A 19,811-nucleotide genomic window follows, 5' to 3' on the forward strand; every position below is an offset into this window, starting at 1 on the left:
CTGATGCTCTTAAGAACTCCAACATCTTCATAACTGAAGGCCCACATATCTGGTAGCATTCCACTAAATCGTCCCTGTACTCCAGATCCTTGACATGCTTCTGAAGTGTCCAAATTGAGATTCGATACACGGGCTGAGGCCTGACCATTTAGAATGGTTTAGTGCAACTTTTGTATTCTACGCCTCTATTTATAAAGTCAAGGACCCCATTGAGCAAATAATTGGTAACCAATCTGTTTGCAATCTTGGTATCATATCTGACCAAGATGGTCTCGCAACCACATATTCACGCCATCCCAAAGACTGCCTATTTCCCCCTCTATAACATCACCTGACTTTCCTTGTCTCAGTTTGTTTGCTGCTGAAATACATCATGTCTCTGTTAACTCTGAACGGGATTATTCCAATGTGCTCCTGCTGAACTCCCACATTCTATCCTGTGTAACTTCAAATCATCTAAAGCTCTGCTGCCCTTGTCTTAACTCGCACAAGTCGTGTTCATCCAGCACTCATGCCCTCTGACCTAGGGTCGCTACCGGTCAAGCAACGTCTTGATTTTAAAGGTCGCATCTTCTTTTCCAAATCCCTCCATGACCGTGCCCTCTCCTTAATCGCTGTAATCTCCTCCAGCCCCACAGTCCTCTAGGATTTTACACTCCTGCAATTCTGGCCCCTTGAGCATCCCTGAATTTATTTGTCCCATCAGTGGTAGCCCTGCCTTCAGTCACCTAGGCCCAAAGCTCTGGAATTCCTTCTCTGCACCGCTCCACCTCACTTTCTTCCTTTAAGACACTCCTTAAAAACAATTGCTTTTACCAATCTTTTGTTCTTCTGACCTCGTATCTCCTTATATAGCTCAGTTAAATTTTGTTCTAAAACCTTTATGAAGCGCCTTGGGATGTTGCATTGCATGAGAGGTGCTATATAAATGTAAGTTATTGTTGTTATTGTTCAGATGGCGATCACAATATCTGCATTGCGTGGACATACTATCTGCATGCATCAATTTCTCATGCATGCTCATTAAAAGGCCACCTCACTGAAGTTCTCTCTCCATATTAGGTTCCCTGCCAGCAAGAATTCAGAACGTTCAGGTTTACAACGGGACACAAAGTGCCATGCATCTGGCGATCTTCACCTCTTCCACACTTCGGAGCTTAGTAAATGCTGCTTTCGCCTTCTTGGGGACCTCGCACAACCTTACTCATGCAGAGTACCGGGAGCAGAAGCTGAACCAAGGCTGGACAGAGGAGGCACAGGAAACACTGGAAGGCAGCGGCATGGTGGAAGGGTGGAGCAAAGGCTGGACAGGAGAAGCAGGTGGGGAAGGTGGGTGGAGAAATGTCGGAGGATGGTGAAACAGTGTCCAAGAGGGCAGGGTCGGTGCTGTCAACAGAGGTGATGGGGGATGAACTCAGGATATTGGTGATCGGAAAGAACAGCCACAGTCGGAGGAGGTGCAGGGAGGCTTGGGGGGGGGGGGGGGGGGGGCATAGGTTGGCACTAGGCCAAGAGGAGCAAGGACTCAAGCAGCATGAAGCAGTGGGGCCTCTAGGACAGGCATCGTCAAACTCAGTGCGACCCGAGGGTGGGTCGCGGGCGGGTGTCGGGAGGGTCGCGGAGCCATCCGTCGCGGTGCTCCCGATCGCGCAAATCTGCTCGCAACAGCCACGGCAGCCGGCTGTTAATAACGCCGGCTGCAAGCGGATTTCAAAATGGCCACGGACATGTAAAAAAAAATGCGGCCGCACTGCGCATGCGTGCCAGATCATCGGCATGCATGTGCAAACTATGCACATGCGCACCAATGATCGGGTATGCATGCGCAGTGCGGCCGCATTTTTTTTAAAAAAACGGTCGCATCTTTTTGTTTTACAAGTTCGGGGGGTTTATTCATTTATTTTATTAATTTTATATTAAACATTTTCTTTTCTTTTTTTAAACAAATTCGGGGGGGGGTTTTATTTGATAAAATTTTACTGGAAAAAAAATGCAGAACTTTGGACAGATGCAGACTCCATACTTTCCGACACCTGAAGGCTGCACCTTCAGCCAACAGGTTCCATTGGAGGGGGCTGTACGAGGGCCAAAGTTCCCAAACCATTTCCTCAATTTTTGTCAGCAACAAACATGGTAAGAGAAAATGGTGGGTCGCACAGGCCGGCCGGCGTGGGCCACGAAGGTTGGCCGGTTGGTGAAAATTCGTCCCCAGAAAAAAAAGTTTGAAAAGTACTGCTCTAGAAGGTCAAGATGCCAGTAAACATGGTCCATTGTAGCGGCACAGTCCGGCCATGGATGTATTTCTTCAATATCCCAGGGTGTGGTTTCTCACATTTGCCAGCTTCTCCTGAACGAGCTGCAAGGAGTCTAGAGGAGTAATGTGAGGTTTCTGGCTTGCATCGAGTGAATGACTGCCCTGGTGTCCTTTCACCAGGATCTTCGACCCATGATGTAGTGGCAGAGCTGCCGGCTTTTAGCCAAGTGGGCTGGTTTAGCACACTGGGCTAAACAGCTGGCTTGTTATGCAGAACAAGGGCAGCAATTCCCGTACCGGCGCCGGAATGTGGCGACTAGGGTCTTTTCACAGCAACTTCATTGAAGCCTACTTGTGACAATAAGCAATTATTATTATTATTCCTACCCACCCTGCCACAAGATTCATAGAACATAGAACATAGAACATAGAACGATACAGCGCAGTACAGGCCCTTCGGCCCTCGATGTTGCACCGACATGGAAAAAAAAAAAACTAAAGGCCATCTAACTACACTATGCCCTTATCATCCATATGCTTATCCAATAAATTTTTAAATGCCCTCAATGTTGGCGAGTTCACTACTGTTGCAGGTAGGGCATTCCACGGCCTCTCGCATCACTGAGCATCTCGCAGATACGTAATTAATGAGCCGAACAGTGGGAAATTGAGAGAGTTCAGCCGCACCGCCACCCAGCGGGAATCTCGCTGTGTTTCCTGCCTGCCACCCACCGGCTGTAGTCTCCAGAACAGAAGATTGTGCTCACAAATCAACACGTGCTTTTTAAAAAAAAATTTAGAGTACCCAATTCATTTTTTCCAATTAAGGGGCAATTTACCATGGCCAATCCACCTACCCTACACATCTTTGAAACCCACGCAAACACGGGGACAATGTGCAATCTCCACACGGACAGTGACCCGGAGCCGGGATTGAACCTGGGATGTCAGCGACATGAGGCAGCAGTGCTAACCACTGCACCACCGTGTCACCTGATCTGCACGTGGTTTTATTTGACACCTGTCTGCATTATAGGGTTTATCACCATCTAAATTTATAAACCTGCCACAGGCTCGAGCGTTTCATCCCAGGAAAAGGAAAACCACTCTAAAGGATTATGCTCAATAAGAAAAAAATATATAATTTTTAATAACTGGAAAAAGGAATATATAATGCGGTTTTGAGAGTTTGCCAAAGCTTCTAACATTAAAAGCTGTGCATCAATGTGCTTGGTGTAACGTTCCAGATGTCTTGTAAAGTGTGCAATGTAACTTTCAGCACGCAATCCTAAATTAACGTTCCAATCTGCAAAGCTCCCTGAACAAACAGCAATTAACCTCAATGAGCTCAGACGGTGTGTATTACATCGTATAACACTACTCTATAATTACAGCGGTGCATCGTACAATTTGCTGTTCCTTAGAAACAGGTCTCTTGTCTGGCATACATTTGCCAAACACATTTTGTATTGCATGGAAAATAACCTTTCCAAAAAAAAAACTGATCTGAAGATGTCGATTTGCAAGCAATTGGAGTCTCCATTTAAAAATCATAGAATCATCATAGAACCCCACAGTGCAGAAGGAGGCCATTCGGCCCATCGAGTCTACACCAGCCCTTGCTAAGAGCACCCTACTTAAGCCCACGCCTCCATCCTATCCCAGAAAGCCTGTAACCTTACCTAACATTTTGGATACTTTAGCATGGCCAACCCACCAAATCATGTTTGACTAATTTGCTGGAGCTCTTCGAAGATGTAACAAGCAAAGTGGATAATAGGGATCCTATAGATGCAATATATCTGGACTTCTGGGAGGCGTTTGATAATGTGCCGCAAAGGTTAATTTACAAGGTTAGATCGCATAGGGGTAATTTATTAGCTTAACTGGATTGGATTGGATTTGTTTATTCTCACGTATACCGAGGTACAGTGAAAAGTATTTTTCTGCAAGCAGCTCAACAGATCATTCAGTACATGGGAAGAAAAGGAAATTAAACAAAATTCAAGAAAATAAAAGAAAATACATAATAGGGCATCACAAGATATACAATGTAACTACATAAGCATTGGCATCGGATGAAGCATACAGGGTGTAGTGTTAATGAGGTCAGTCAATAAGAGGGTCATTTAGGAGTCTGCTGACAGTGGGGAAGAAGCTGTTTTTGAGACTATTCGTGCGTGTTCTCAGACTTTTGGAGCTACAATTGTCTGCATTTGTACATACAATGTTGGACCAGCCCAGGCTACCTGCTAAATGTCCCAATCACTTTATTGGACCACAGACTGTCCATCTACCATGCCATGGCAGGCCCGTTAGTATGAAGTTTCAGAATTATTAAGGGCTAATTAATTGCTCAGGAGTGCTGCGAGAGGAATTCCTTACCGGAAAAATATTTCTGGGCAGCAATATTAAGGAGCACTTCAGTCCATTTAGGTGAGGCCATTTTTGACTGAATGGCCTTCGAAGAAACAACTCTCCTCAAGAAAACGAGAAAGTCCCCCAGTTGCAGCTCTGCTGTGTGCTGCTTTCGAAGGATCGCTGAAATATAAAAACAACATACCGAGATTTCAGTTAACGAACACACTCCGAGTAAATTACTGAGAAAAATTCCCGGTATGGGAATCAAAGACCTATTTGAGATGGGGAAAGGGCGACAAAATGAAATTTCAACAAATATAGCTCCTCAAAAGAACGATTACTGTACCAGGCCAGGCAATGAGGTGCCAAGTGACTTCCGTCTGCGCTTGTATGATTTTATGAATTAATTCAGCATTAATTTAACTGACATTCCCTTAATTTTGTAAAGAAACAAAAGTCATAAAAATTCTTATTGAAAGACACAAATCTATCAGCATAACCATCACACAGTTACAAGGGACGACCCATATGTGCTTTAATTCCAGCTAGTTGAAGAGGGAGAAATGAAGCACTGCAGCAACCCTAGATTGGATCTGGATCTGGATTCTGGGAGTTTCCACGCAGTAGTCATTTTTGTCCTTGCAACTCCCCAACCACCATAGGAGCTTGACAAGCTCCTGTTGCGATTCCCACCAAAATCTAGGAGTGTTAACTTTCCTCAGGCCTGCTATCAAGGTCTTAGATCATTTAAGGGCTATGTCAGAAGGCAGCTCTCACATCGTTGAGGTGGAAAGAATGTGACAGAATCACGTCCAATGTAAGTGCTCAAGTTGCCCCATTAACTGCATAATGAGAACTAGTGTCCTGGAGTTTTGCCTCTTTGAGCCAGAGGTATATGCCCTGCAGATATCCCCCCCACTATCACCCCAATTTTAATACATGATGCAAGACGAGATGGGTTTCTGTACCTTTTAAATCTTTGGTATCCTCAGTATCACCGGTCTCATCTAACTTGTTTTCTCCATCTCCATGCGAAGGTGGCATCTGCACTCCAGCCTGAGAGAGTAGATTCTTCAGCTGACTGCACAGCAGGTCTAAGAGAGACTGAACAACCTTGGGGTTCAGTTTATCTGCATAGGTTCTATAGGGCAAGAACAAAGCGCACATGAAACATGCATATTTGCACTGCTGAATGAAAAGTCATTTTAGTCCAAAATTGACAACATTGTTCCATGCAATACTTTGCCATACCCTGGGTTTAATCCAGAGTCTGTTCTGAATTTTCACAAGGTTATTTTGGTACAGGAGGCCGATTCGAGAAGGGCGAGTGGGAAAAGAAACAGGAAAGGCAAACAGAAAATCCATGGTGCTACTCGTGATTGCTAGTTGAATAGGGATACTTTTAGCTGTTGCGCGAGGAATTACATTGGAATTGACGATGGTTTCGGAGGCTCTGGATTGACTGCCGAAGGCCAAAGTTGAAGAAAATCCATTTTGACAAGAGCTGCTGGCAGCGGCGAAATTGTATCTCATTACAAATCATTTTACAATTCTATTGGAAATGCAAAGAGCGGACAGGAAATTTATTTTGCCCGTAGATCAACTACGAAGGCCTCATCTTGAGTGAAGAATTATATAAACACACTTAGCATAACCTATAACAATATAAAGGTGTATTTCAGGGTCTCTGAATTCAGGTTTCATCCAACTATCGATCACAAATCTGCAGCATGGAATTGACTGAGATTACAAAGAAACGTGGCACTCGTGAGGGTCTCCCAGGGTATCGGAGGCCCTTGGGTGCATGCCCTTTGGGCAGGGTGGCACCCTGCAACTGTTGGTGCCACCTGGGCACAGCCACCCGAGTACCACCTGGGAAATGCCCCTTAATTGGAAAAAAGAGAATTGGGTACTCGAAATTTATATAAAAAAAATGAAGGAGTCCAAGAAACTAGTTATGCGAGATAAAGTCTAGTATGAATAGAATCTGTTGGAAAGACAATTCAAAAGGGTTTTGATAAAGATATTCGTAGAAAACAGTCACACTGGTGCATTATATCAAGTAAATCATGAATGTCAAGCACACCAAGATTAGTCAGATAACCTGGAAACCTTAAACGGCTTTCCTATGCTTTAGTAGGATTTCTGACAAAGACAAAGACACTGAAACCAGTCACGGTTGAGGGATCCATCTTATGGCACTTAAGAAAGCTGCTAACGAAATGGGCATTTCAAAGCAAGGGCCTTTGGTATTTTTTGGAAAATGGGAACTGTGCATGAAGAATAGTAGCAATATCTGCAGTGGTATTACTCTAGAGCAGGGGTGGGCAAACTACGGCCCGCGGGCCGCAGGTCTTTATGCGGCCCACCAAGTCATTAAAAAAAAAATTTAAATTAAAAAATTTTTTTTTTTTTAAGGTTAATATGGGGGGGGGGGCTGTTGGGTTACTTACTGGCATAGGGTGGATACGTTGACTTGAGTAGGGTGATCATTGCTCGGCACAACGTCGAGGCCGAAGGGCCTGTTCTGTGCTGTACTGTTCTATGTCCTATATGAGGCGCCCAGAATCATAACCGGGTGAAGTAATTATTTTACTTAATATACTATGCGGCCCTTTAAAATTGTGAATTTCTGAATGTGGCCCTTGCACGGAAAAGTTTGCCCACCCCTGCTCTAGAGGATACAAGGGAGGTGTTTGGCACATAGATTGGCAAAGGTATCAAGTTGGATCCAGGGCCATATAAATCAGAGAAACAGAGCACAAATCTCAGGAAGCGCAATGTTGGTCTGACTGTATATAATTAAGAGAAATGCGTAGAGATGGTGTGGCAAAGGGCAACTCATTGACTGGTACAACAGTTACAAGAAAAGCCTGCAGAGGTTGCAAGTGTTTACACTGAAGAGGAGGTTTGTGGTGACTATTAATCAAAAGGCTACAGGGTATACAAGATGAAAATGCTCAACGTAGTTACAGATTTCAAACTTACAAGGAAGAGATTGAAACTATAGTTTATATTATATAGTTTATTATTATATCGTTTATATAGGGGCTGGTTTAGCTCACTGGGCTAAATCACTGGCTTTTAAAGCAGGCGTCGGAATGTGGCGACCAGGGGCTTTTCACAGTAACTTCCTTGAAGCCTACTCGTGACAATAAGCGATTTTCATTTAATTTTTTCATTATTCAACACTTTATGCTGAAAACCATTAGCAGTCCACAGCTAACACGTAAATTAACACAGATAACACGTAAATTAATACAGGATGTTATGATACCAATCAGGTTTTGTTCAGATTAGAAGACTGTTTATACCTCGCCCAATTTTACACTTCACTAATTTCACTATAGAGTAAAATGAGAGGGGTGTAAAATGGGCAACCTATCCAATCCCATAGATACCCTGTCGCAAGGATCAGGTTGAAATTATCCCTCACACATCAGTTCATTTTTAGAAGGGTATTAAGAGCTTGAGATGATGCAAACGTTCTGAATGGGTTTTCACGAATGGGAATGTTTTTTAATATAGCGAAGGCAGCAATAGATAGTCAGTCCTTTGTTTAATTACATCTCAATATCGCACCCGAGATCCACCCTTGGTGAATATGGATGATTTGGCATGGAGGGTGTAAAAGGGAAAGGGTGATGGGTGGGTTGAAATGAGTTGACGTTAAGATAGCATGGGACATACAAGGGATCACAGGGGTTGGGGCATGGGCTGGCTGGCATAGAACTGCCCTGGGGAGCAGAGGTGTGGGCTACAGGGTCTAACATTTAATGAAATAACTAGGACTAAGTGCCAGAGAATGAAGGGAACACTTCAAACAGCTCACCTTTGCAGTTGGAAGTACCTGTGACCATCTCTGATCTGTGTCTTGGGACAGTAGTCCAGACTCGATTCCCCCAACCCCCAGAGCAAAAATTGGATCGGAGTGGGCACTCTCCAACAAGATGGGTTTGCCAAATCGGGAAATTTCCTGGCTCCAGCTAAACAAACCCCCCCCCAGTAACAAAAATTGAGCGGAATTTGTCAGAAAAAAAATACTACAAACATTTGCAATTTCGTTTTTAGAAAATGGGGTTAGGTATTCATTGCGAATGATGTTGTGGTTTTATGAACTCTGGAAACACACCAAGTGACAGTACTCTAGCTCTCACCTTGGTAGATCAGCGTCATTGTGGTTATTGATAGAAACGTATATCATACGTACCCTGTGGTGATGGCTAGAATCTGAAGCAATCGAGTGCTGGCAACCTTCAAAGCCGTGCTGAGCTGTGAAACGCCTGGTTTTTGTACCAATTGCAGTGGCTGTCCGAGCATAGTGTCAGTACCACACAACTGAGAGAGTACGTTCAACAGGCCACTGGAGATCGCCAGAGAGACATCCACTGGCTGGTAACGCACACTAAGTGCGAATACTGTGACCAGCAAAAGTCGTTGTTGGGCTCCTGGAAACAGGAATAAAAGCAAACGGGGATACAATTTTACAAGACAGAAATCCATTTTAAATAATGCATCAATGATAGCCAGCTATTTTGAAATAACTACTATCTTAGCAATCTACATATTGCAAAATGTTTTGCATTGTAATCAATTGTAAAAAAAAATGTAATGCTCTTGTTGGTCATTGGTGGCACTCCACACGGGAAATCAAGATCAGAGTTCAGGTGACATGGGGTTAGATGATGTGTATAGGTAATTGGGCCAAAGAGTGCAGATATATTTCAGTAGCTATTTGAAAAACAAAAATAAGGTGCACGCAAAGCAATTACCTAGCTGATGCACATTTCTCTTTGACCGTATATTGGCTGACATTGTAGCTTTATGTGCTATTGAGTTCTTAATGTTCCAACAGAGGATGCATTGCTGTCCCCCAACAAAAAAGTGAAGCTGTAGCTCACAACGTGCAAGGAGTAACAGAACGAAGGAGACTAGGCCACCAGGTTTGACAGCTTAGGCTAGAGAGACATAGGAATGGATGGATTGGCGGGGTGGTGCACGAGTGTTGCCTTGCTCATTAGTGTGCACCCCCCCACTTTTAAAGCCTACCACCCCACCCACATCACCCTCATAGTGGTCACGGAGATATTCCCAAGCAAAATGCCCAGACTCACCGGAAGTCAGGAATTTATCTTCAGCATATAAATATTAAAAAAACAGCAAGAGAGCTCGGGCTGATTCGGCAACAGAAAAAGAGGAGCTATGTATGGAGGCAGAGTGAGGTACTTTGCATCTGTCTTTACAAAAGATGCTGCCATAGTGAAAGACAAGGTAGTGAGACAATGGACGGGATGAAATTTCATAGAGGTATCAGAAAGCCTGTCTATACGGTCATGGGAGCCGTGTTTTCAGAACCCCAAAATGTATCATGGGAGTTCAACCAACCCCCACCTTTAATGTATTGTTGCATTTGAAGCACACGGCTCGTTCTCCAGGTGTGGTATTACAATTATGGACACGTGGGTTTTTAAACACCAAACCATGTTTATTCCATGAATTCAACTTAACCTTTTAAATAAACATTGGATCACATAACACCCCTTACTTCAAAGATAACCCCAAAAATAATACAACACTAAATAATCCCTCCAAAATGTTCCTTCAAACCTCCAAAAGACTTCACCTTTAACAACAGAAACACAGGTTAAACACAGGTTAAAGACATTACTATTATGAGTTTAAATCACCCAAATTATTCAGAGATAGTCTTTCATGGCAGAGATCACAGCAGATCCAGCTCACTGCAAACACAGACACACCCAAGCTATTTTTCTCCTTAACTGAAACCAAAGCAGAAGTGAGCTCAGCTCAGCTCCCCCCACCCTCTGACATCACTTCAACAATATGAGCTGCTTATTTCTTAAAGGTACATTGCTTAAACATTCATTTCTTAAAGGTACTCTCACATGACAATACTTAAAAGTTGATAAACCACAAGGATAGAATGAGATGCACCTGAGAACGAGGGAATAACGGGGAAAGTAATGGTAGAAATTGCAGAGGTACTGGCTGTAATCTTCCATTCCTCCTTGGCTACCAAGGCAATGCCAGAGGACTGAAAAATTGCAAATATTGGACCCTTTATTGAAAAAGTGTGTACATGGATAAACCAAGCAACCACAGACCATGGTGGGAATGCTCATAGAGACAATAATCTGGGACAAAACCACCAGTTAATTTAACATGTGGGGATTAATCAAGGAAAGCCAGTGCCAACTGGTTAAAGTCAAATCATATTTAACTAACTCAACTGAGATTTCTTTTTAATTAGACAATTAGGGTAATGTGGCCGATATGGTGAGCATGGTGTTTGATGAAGTGTTACACAACAGACTGGCCAGTTAAGCTGGAGTCCAGCGAATAAAAAGAACAGGAGCATCATGATTGCTAAGGAAAGCTGAGTGACAGGAAACAGTAATGATTGTTGGTTGTTTTTGTGAAGACTGGAGGAACGTATACAGTGGGTCTCCCCAGTTTTAGAACACCTACTTTTCTTGATGTATATTAACGACCTAGACCAGGGTCAAAATCTGCTGATGACACTGACTTGGAAATTGAGCAACGAGGATAGTGATAACATTCCAAGAGAATACAGGCAGGTTGGTGGAAGAGATGGGCATGTGGCAGATGAAATTTAATGCAAAGGATTGACAGACTTTTCGTCAGAGAAATGAGAAGAGGCAATATTAAAAAAGGATAATTAGAAAATGGGTGCAGGAACAGAGATACCCGAGCGCTTGCATGCACAAATCACTGAAGGCGACAGGACAGATCGTGAAAAGAACCTTTTTTTAAAAAAATCAGACTGATTCTGGGCTGCACAATTAGAGTTAAGAGCTCAAGGGAGTTATGATCAACTTGTACAAAACACCGATTCATCCTCAGCTGGAGTTTGAATTTGAAAAAAAATGAAAATCGCTTATTGTCACAAGTAGGCTTCAAACAAAGTTACTGTGAAAATCCCCTAGTCGCCACATTCCGGCGCCTGTTCGGGGAGGCTGGTACGGGAATTGAACCTTGCTGCTGGCCTGCTTTGGTCTGCTTTAAAAGCCAGCTCTTTAGCTCTGTGCTAAACCAGCCGTGCACTTTAGGAAAGGTGTGACGGTTTTAAGGAAGGGTGTGAAAGGATTTATGAACATGATCCCATGAATGAGTGACTTCAGCTATGCTATCAGATTGAAGAAATTGGGGCTGCTCACCTGGGAACAAAGAACAAAGAAAAGTATAGCATAGGAAGAGGCCCATCAGCCCTCCAAACCTGCGCTGACCATGCTGCCGGTCCTTATCCCTCTATTCCCATCCTATTCATGTATTTGTCAAGATGCCCCTTAAACATCACTATCGTCCCTGCTTCCACCACCTCCTCTGGCAGCGAGTTCCAGGCACCCACTACCCTCTGTATAAAAAAAAACTTGCCTCGTACATCTCCTCTAAACCTTGCACCTCAAACCTATGCCCCCTAGTAGTTGACCCCTCTACCCTGGGAAAAAGACTCAGACTATCCACTCTGTCTTTGCGCCTCATAATTTTGTAGACTTTTATCAGGTCGCCCCTCAACCTCCGTTGTTCCAGTGAGAACAAACCAAGTTTATTCAACCTCTCCTCATAGCTAATGCCCTCCATACAAGACAACATCCTGGTAAATCTCTTCTGCACCCTCTCCAAAGCCTCCACGTCCTTCTGGTAGTGTGGCGACCAGAATTGAACACTATACTCAAAGCAAGGCCTAACTAAGGTTCTATACAGCTGCAACATGACTTGTCAATTTTTATACTCAATGCCCCAGCCAATGAAGGCAAGCATGTCCATATGCCTTCTTGACTACCTTCTCCACCTGTTCCCCCTTTCAGTGACCTGTGGACCTAGATCTCTCTGACTGTCAATACTCTTGAGGGTTCTACCATTTACTGTATATTCCCTACCTGTATTAGACTTTCCAAAATGCATTACCTCACATTTGTCCGGATTAAACTCCATCTGCCATCTCTCCGCCCAAGTCTCCAAACTATCTAAATCCTGCTGTATCCTCTGACAGTCCTCATCGCTATCCGCAATTCCACCAACCTTTGTGTCGTCCGCAAACTTGCTAATCAGTCCAGTTACATTTTCCTCCAAATCATTTATATATACACCAGGAACAGCAAATGTTCCAGCACTGAACCCTGCAGAACACCACTAATCACAGCCCTCCAATCAGAAAAGCACCCTTCCATTGCTACTCTCTGCCTTCTATTACCAAGGCAGTACTGTATCCACAGAGAGAGAGATCTGAGAGGAGCTGAAGCAAAAGTGGGAGGAGGAACTGGGGGGAGAGATAGAGGGGGACCTTTGGGCGGACGCGTTGGGTAGGGTCAACGCGACCGCAACATGTGCCAGGCTCAGCCTGATCCAATTTAAGGTCGTTTAGGTGGCAATTTCTGGGGTGTCACAGGATCTGGGAATCCAGGAGGAGAAAGAGGCAGATGTACTGGCCTTTGCCTCCCTGGTAGCCCGGAGGCGCATGTTATTAGCATGGAGGGACTAAAAGCCCCCGAAATTGGAGACCTGGCTTTCGGACATGGCTTCCTCTGCCTGGAGAAAATTAAGTTCGCCATGAGAGGGTCTCAGTTAGGGTTCGCCCGGAGGTGGCAACCATTCGTCGACTTCCTCGCAAAGAATTAATCATCAGCGGGGGGTTAGGTTAGCATAGATTAGGGGAGTAAGCAATGGTCAGACCTGTGGGAGAGGGAGGCAGTATTTGCACTATGTTAACATTTTCCTTGTTAGATACATTATTGATTTTGTTGCTGTTACAATGCCAAAGAAATACCTCAATAAAATGTTTATTAAAAAAAAGAGACACGGATCTGTAATAAATTTGACAGGGCTGTTCAAAATCATGAGGGGTGTAGACCGAATCGATCAAAAGAAACTGTCCCTACTGGCGAACGGGTCCAGACCAGATGGCGGTGACTTTTGGCAAAGGAACCAATGGTGCCACGAGGAAAACCTTTTATTTTTTTTTAAAACGCAGCCAGTGGTTGGAATCTAGAATACACCGCCTAATAAGAAGCATGATGCAGGTAAATTCAAATGTGGCTTTTAAAGGGAATTGGTCAAGTACCTGAAGGAAGGAAAGTTTGCAGCTGAGTTCATCCTGCACAGAGACTTCACTGACTTAACTGGCCTCCTGTGCTGTAACCATACTAAGTAACATGATATATGGTTTAACATTCTTCAAATGCTTATTACCATTTACAACAAGCATTTATATACAGCCAGTACAAATTAAAAGAAAGGTTGTAATGCTGAAATTACACTTGAGCACATTTTACTGACTTTATCTCAGGGAATAAATGTGAAATATTTCTGATTATTAAACGGCCTCTTTTAGTGCAGCTACAACGAAATGCAACTGGTAGTTTTTTTTTTTAAAAACAAGGTTCCTCAGAGTAGTCGAGTAGAATACATTGGAACATTCCACTGCAGACCAGTATTAGCTTGCGTTTTGCAGAATATATGTATATTATTTATCTGATTTGCATTTAGTTTTTGGCATTATGCTTTTTCAAAAACAAAATATGGCAACATGAAGGATGGAGAAATATGAAAGATAGATAACACTCGACTCTTTCCAAATTGAATTCTGTAACCGTCAATGTCTCAAATCATCCCATTTCAAGGCTACATTCTAGCTCCTTACCAACGTGGTGCTTGTTTGCTTGCAAAGCCCGTTCTAGGGTAGCAGATAGTTGTTGGTAGATCTTGTGAACAGCGCCCTGGATATCCATCTGAATGTTTCTCTTGGCAGCCCTGATGCCATCCTAAATGATCAAATTAACAAGTCGTTTAAATTTTGGTCGTTCCTCACTTTTCGTCAAATTAGTCCCACGGATCAATCAGAGGGGGTTTTAACATCTCATCTGACAGAAGGCACTCCAACACTGTAGCCGTCTACTGCATTGGCACTGGGAATGGCAAGCCTTAGGAATAGCACTCTAACCTGCAATCTTCTGATTCATTAGAAAAAGAGTGCTATCGACACTTTGATAAAACCTTAATTTAATTACAAATGTAAAAATATTTAACGCATAAAATAAATTTACATCTATACACTTACTGTCGCTTTTTCCTCATTACAAATTAATTTTCCTACATTTATAATAGAAACTGCCAAATGAAACGGCCCATGATCTTCGGTCACTGGGTAGTCAGGACACTAGGCATACCCCAGAAGGTGCGCTACGGGATCCTTCGGAAGTCCCAATGCAAGGACCCCGTTGAACGAATTGCCTTGGAAGTTTGAACTTCTCCTGGTCAATTCCCCAGCTCCCCAGAACCCTCTGATAAAGTGTCAAACTCTCGAGTTAGAGTTAGAGGTTTTGGACAGTTCTGATGTTACCTGGATAGTTACCCAGGAAATGGTTAGTCAGGAATAAACGAAGGTCGGGATTTTCCAGCCAACTCCGCAACAGGTTTTCCGGTAGCAGAGGCAGCTCGCCATAGGCCATCAGTGGGATGTTTCATTCCTGCCAAAGTCAATGGCCATTTGTGTTGCTTTCCGGCTGCGCCGCTGGGAGACCTGCCGCAGTGCATCACCGTTAGCAGGACCAGAGGATCCCGCCAGTGGGAAAGGCTGGGAAATACTGCCCTTAGCCCAACACCCAACTATACACTGAGCCCCCCCCCCCCCCCAAAACAATCACTATCTGACCCCATTCCCACCCCTTCGACCAAACCAGACAACCCCTCCCAACTACGACGACCGCCAGCCCACCGAACCCACTCACCTGCCTGCCACCCCAACCCCACCCACTTACCTCATCCACCCTACTTTCTCACCCATTCTATCCTCTTACCCACTTGTCTTCTCAGTAGCTTTGGGACACTTGCTGTTTATTCCAGCAAGTTTCCGGTGTTGTAAAAAGAGGGTATGCCTCCGGCATAGATTCTCTCCACTACTCCCACCAAGGTTTGCTGTGCCGTGTTGATTGTGAAGTATCTTCCACTGGAAGATCGCTCAGGGGAAAAAAAAAATTGGAGGAAGCCAAGTGCATTATTGTTTGTCTGATCAGGGTCAGAAATAGATCCTGATCAGAAGATCTGGGTCAATTTGTCAAATTGTAATTCTGTCCTTCCTCTGCGTTGCACTGTCACCACTTTTAATGGTGGAATTCCATTGTGAAAAGTTTTCACTAAGTGTGGACAGAAAGGGGTGTTATAAGTGGAAATGCAAAAAAAAAAATAGAATGCATGTTTCAGTTTCCAACAGAAATCTGTGTTGCCTGGCATGACCCTATTATTCAATGGCCTCCAAACTTTACTTCAAGCAAAAACTACAATTGACTTTTGTGTTCAAACCCATGGTGATTAATTCAAGTTAGACTGGGTTGAGAATGGATGTATCATCATGTGGATACCCCTACAGGCATGTACTCCTTCCCGCCCAGTTTTCCTTCATTAGCTGTACTAAGGCCTTGTATTATACTCTTATTGTACAATAGGGCTTTTCATACAGTTACTCGCAGAATTATTCCGTTTTTAAGTTAGCCTTCACTCATCGGTAGCACGAGCTCCGAATCGGAAAATGGGAGTTCAAATCCCTTTCCCAGCCCACCAACTGCAGCCCAGCATACAATTTCCAGCAACAGCTCTCCACAGTGATTCCACATTACTGTTTACAGCACCAAACTTCGACACTTAAGATAGTACAATGTTCAGCCATCAAGATTTTTAAAATAGAGTTATCTTTCATGGGGACATTCATAGCCACATTTGGAGTACTGTGTCCAGTTCTGGTCACCTCATTTTAGGAAGGATGTGAAAGCTTTGGAAAAGGTGAGAGAGAGAGAGAGAATTTCAGCCTCCTCGCTGGTGCCTCAAAGTTGGGAAAGCGCTGGGAATTCTCAAGTTTCACTTTCAGGGATTGAGGGCCTGAAGTCCAACTTGGTCCCATCTGGAGAGGTGGCCTATCAGAGGCTGGGCAGACACTCTCCACAAGACTCAAACCTTAAGATTCACAAAACTGGTTACATTTCAGGAAACACATGGGTTGGCAAATATTTTTTTTAAATAAATTTAGATTAGCCAATTATTTTTTTCCAATTAAGGGGCAATTTAGCGTGGCCAATCCACCTACTTTGCACATTTTTGGGTTGTGGGGGCGAAACCCACGCAGACACGGGGAGAACGTGCAAACTCCACACGGACAGTGACCCAGAGCCGGGATCGAACCTGGGACCTCAGCGCCGTGAGGCGGTTGTGCTAACCACTAGGCCACCGTGCTGCCCTGGGTTGGCAAATATAACAATCTTCTGCAAATTCAGATTTTGAATAATTAATTCCAAGGGGAAAAGTAGTAACTAAAAATCCTCATGTAACAACTTAAATTTATATAGCATATTTAACCTGGACAGGCTAAGAGAGTGGGCAGATGAAATACAATGCGGATAAATGTGAGGTAATGCACTTTGGTCAGAAGAATGGAGGCGTAGGCTATTTTCTAAATGGGAAAAGTCTTTGGAAATCAGAAGCACAAAGGGATTTAGGAGTCCTAGTTCAAGATTCTCTGAAAGTTAACCTGCAAGTTCAGACGGCTATTAGGAAGGCAAATGCAATGTTAGCATTCATGTCAAGGGGGCTAGAGTACAAGATCAGGGATGTAGTTCTGAGGCTGTATAAGGCTCTGGTCAGAAGCCATTTGGAGTATTGTGAGCAATTTTGTACCCCTTATCTAAGGAAGGATGTGCTGGCTTTGGAAAGAGTCCAGAGGAGATTCACAAGAATGATCCCTGGAATGAAGAGCTTGTTGTTTGAGGAGCGGTTGAGAACTCTGGGTCTGTACTCACTGGAATTTAGAAGGACGGGGGTGGGGTGGGGGGGAAATCTCATTCAAACTTGCAGAATACCAAGAGGCTTAGATACGAGTGGACGTGGAGAGGATGTTTCCACTAGTAGGAAAAGCCCAAGGGCACAGTCTCAGACTGAAGGGACCATCCTTGCAAACAGAGATGAGGAGGAATTTCTACAATGGTGAATCTGTGAAACTCTTTGCCACAGAAAGTTGTGGAAGCCAAATCACTGAGTGTCTTTAAGACAGAGATAGATAGGTTTTTGATTAATATGGGGATCAGGAGTTATGGGGAAAAGGCAGGAGAATGGAGATGAGAAAATATCAGCCACGATTGAATGGCGGAGCAGACTTGATGGGCCGAATGGCCTAATTCTACTCCTATGTCTTATGGTCTTAACAGGGAACCAAACTGGAAATGAATTGAAGATTGAAATGTTAGTTTATGCACTGTACACATTCATTAATATAACATTTGGAACAATTGAGAAAAGGGTCAATTTGCAGTTATTTGCAAATTGTGGTGCTTCCAGACCCTTTTAAAACAGGATTCTTAAAATAAAAAGTACTTCAATGACCTTGAGTCTTGTCAGAAACCAAGATTATTTCAGTCACTCCCCAATCTGATGCTGACACTTGGCAAGTACCTGATAGTGATGCAGTTGGACACTTTCGCCTTTGATTCCTGCATTGCCTACTGTACCCAGGCCAAAGCATCCCGCTAGGAACTGTAATCTGACTGAAGTAAGCAAGGAAGCAGAGTGGAACCATGAGGCCAAGCAATTGCTTCCTGTTAACTGGCTGCCCTTTTCTTCCATTCCAGAAAGCAACACCAGGATTTGATGAAGTGCTTCCAGACGTAGCTAAAGGAAAGAGTTGAACAAAAAGTATTACTTGCACAGCTTCATGTTCATTTAATTAAATTATTTGCATCAGTAGCAGAAATAAGTTAATCTGAACTAAGTTTATTAAAATTGTTTTTTTGAGCTCTACACAAAGAAAGTAAAAGACAAACTGGCCATTTATCCAACCTGCCCGTGTTAATATTTACTCTCAGAGTCAAAGAGTTAACAGCACACAATGAGGCCCTTCGGCCCATTATGGCACTGCCGGCCTTACAGCACTATCTACTCTAATCCCATTTTCCAACACTTGGCCCATTGCCTGGTATGCTACAGCATTTCAAGGGCTCATCTAAATGCTGTGACGGTTCCCGCCTGTATCACCCTTCCAGGCCGCGAGTTCCAGATTCCAACCATCCCCTCCTACAAACCGCCTGCCCCTTACCTTAAATCTATGCCCCCTGGTGTTACTGACCCCTCGACAAAAGGGAGAGGTCCCTTCCGATCCACGCCCCTCGTAATTTTATACACTCTCTGTGTGAGTAACAAGTTATAAACAAATGTTTTCCAGCCTACTCCTGCATCCCTTCATCTGTCCCTCAACTGCCTATCCGATGTAGTACCGAATATTGACATGGCTTCTGCTGTAAGGAGGTGAACTAGAGGGGCAGCACAGTAGCACAGTGGTTAGCACTGTTGCTTCACAGCTCCAGGGTCCCAGGTTCGATTCCCAGATTGGGTCACTGTCTAAGTGGAGTTTGCATGTTCTCCCAGTGTTGGTAATCTAGAGACCATGGATAAAGCTCTAGGGACATGGGTTCAAATCCCATTGCGATAGTCAATGGCATTTAAAGTAAATTAATGCATTCTGGAATGGATAGCTTGTCTCAGTAATAGTCTTTCAAGAAATAGCATCGATTGTTGCAAGAATCCACCTGTTTCACTAATGCCCCTTAGGGAGGGATATCTGCCAGCCTTAGTGTTCTGGCCTACATAGGAGTTCAGACCCACAGCAATGTGGTTGACCCTCAAGCAGAAGTGGTCTAGCAAGTCAGGCAGTTCAAATGGGGTGGCACGGTGGCTAGCTCTGCTGCCTCACAGCTCCAGGATCCCGGGTTCAATTCCAGCCTCGGGTGACTGCGTGTGTGGAGTTTGCACTTTCTTCCCGTGTCTGCGTGGGTTTCCTCCGGGTGCTCCGGTTTTCTCCCACAGTCCAAAGATGTGCAGGTTAGGTGGATTGGCTGTGCCAAATTGCTCCTGAGTGTCCAAAAAGGTTAGGTGGGTTACTGGATTGCGGGGATAGGGTGGAGATAAGGGCTTAAGTGGGGTGCTCGTTCCGAGGGACGATGCAGACTCGATGAGTCGAATGGCCTCCTTCTGCACTGTAAATTCTATGATTCTATGAATTGTGGCCTTGCCAACCACGGAATTAAAAACTCCCAATTCTATATAGGGTACAATTTGGTTAGCATGCTTCACCTTTGACAGGGTTATATCTTTAATACCAAACACTAAAAAAATAAGT

General features: G+C 43.9%; 1 protein-coding gene across 8 annotated transcripts in view; it reads right to left on the bottom strand.

Annotated features, from left to right (window-relative positions):
• Positions 1-19,811, bottom strand: part of herc1 (HECT and RLD domain containing E3 ubiquitin protein ligase family member 1) — a 239,823-nt gene that overhangs the window by 112,934 nt on the left and 107,078 nt on the right. For all 8 annotated transcript variants that reach the window (XM_038784383.1, XM_038784384.1, XM_038784381.1 and 5 more), the window contains 5 exons: positions 18,092-18,307; positions 14,298-14,418; positions 8,826-9,063; positions 5,584-5,756; positions 4,640-4,795 (listed from right to left, as the gene is read on the bottom strand). In XM_038784383.1, coding sequence (XP_038640311.1) covers positions 4,640-4,795; positions 5,584-5,756; positions 8,826-9,063; positions 14,298-14,418; positions 18,092-18,307 — 904 coding nt within the window. The remainder of the gene's footprint in view (positions 1-4,639; positions 4,796-5,583; positions 5,757-8,825; positions 9,064-14,297; positions 14,419-18,091; positions 18,308-19,811) is intronic.

Source organism: Scyliorhinus canicula, chromosome 24 (assembly GCF_902713615.1).
Source record: "Scyliorhinus canicula chromosome 24, sScyCan1.1, whole genome shotgun sequence".
Lineage (NCBI taxonomy): Eukaryota > Metazoa > Chordata > Chondrichthyes > Carcharhiniformes > Scyliorhinidae > Scyliorhinus > Scyliorhinus canicula.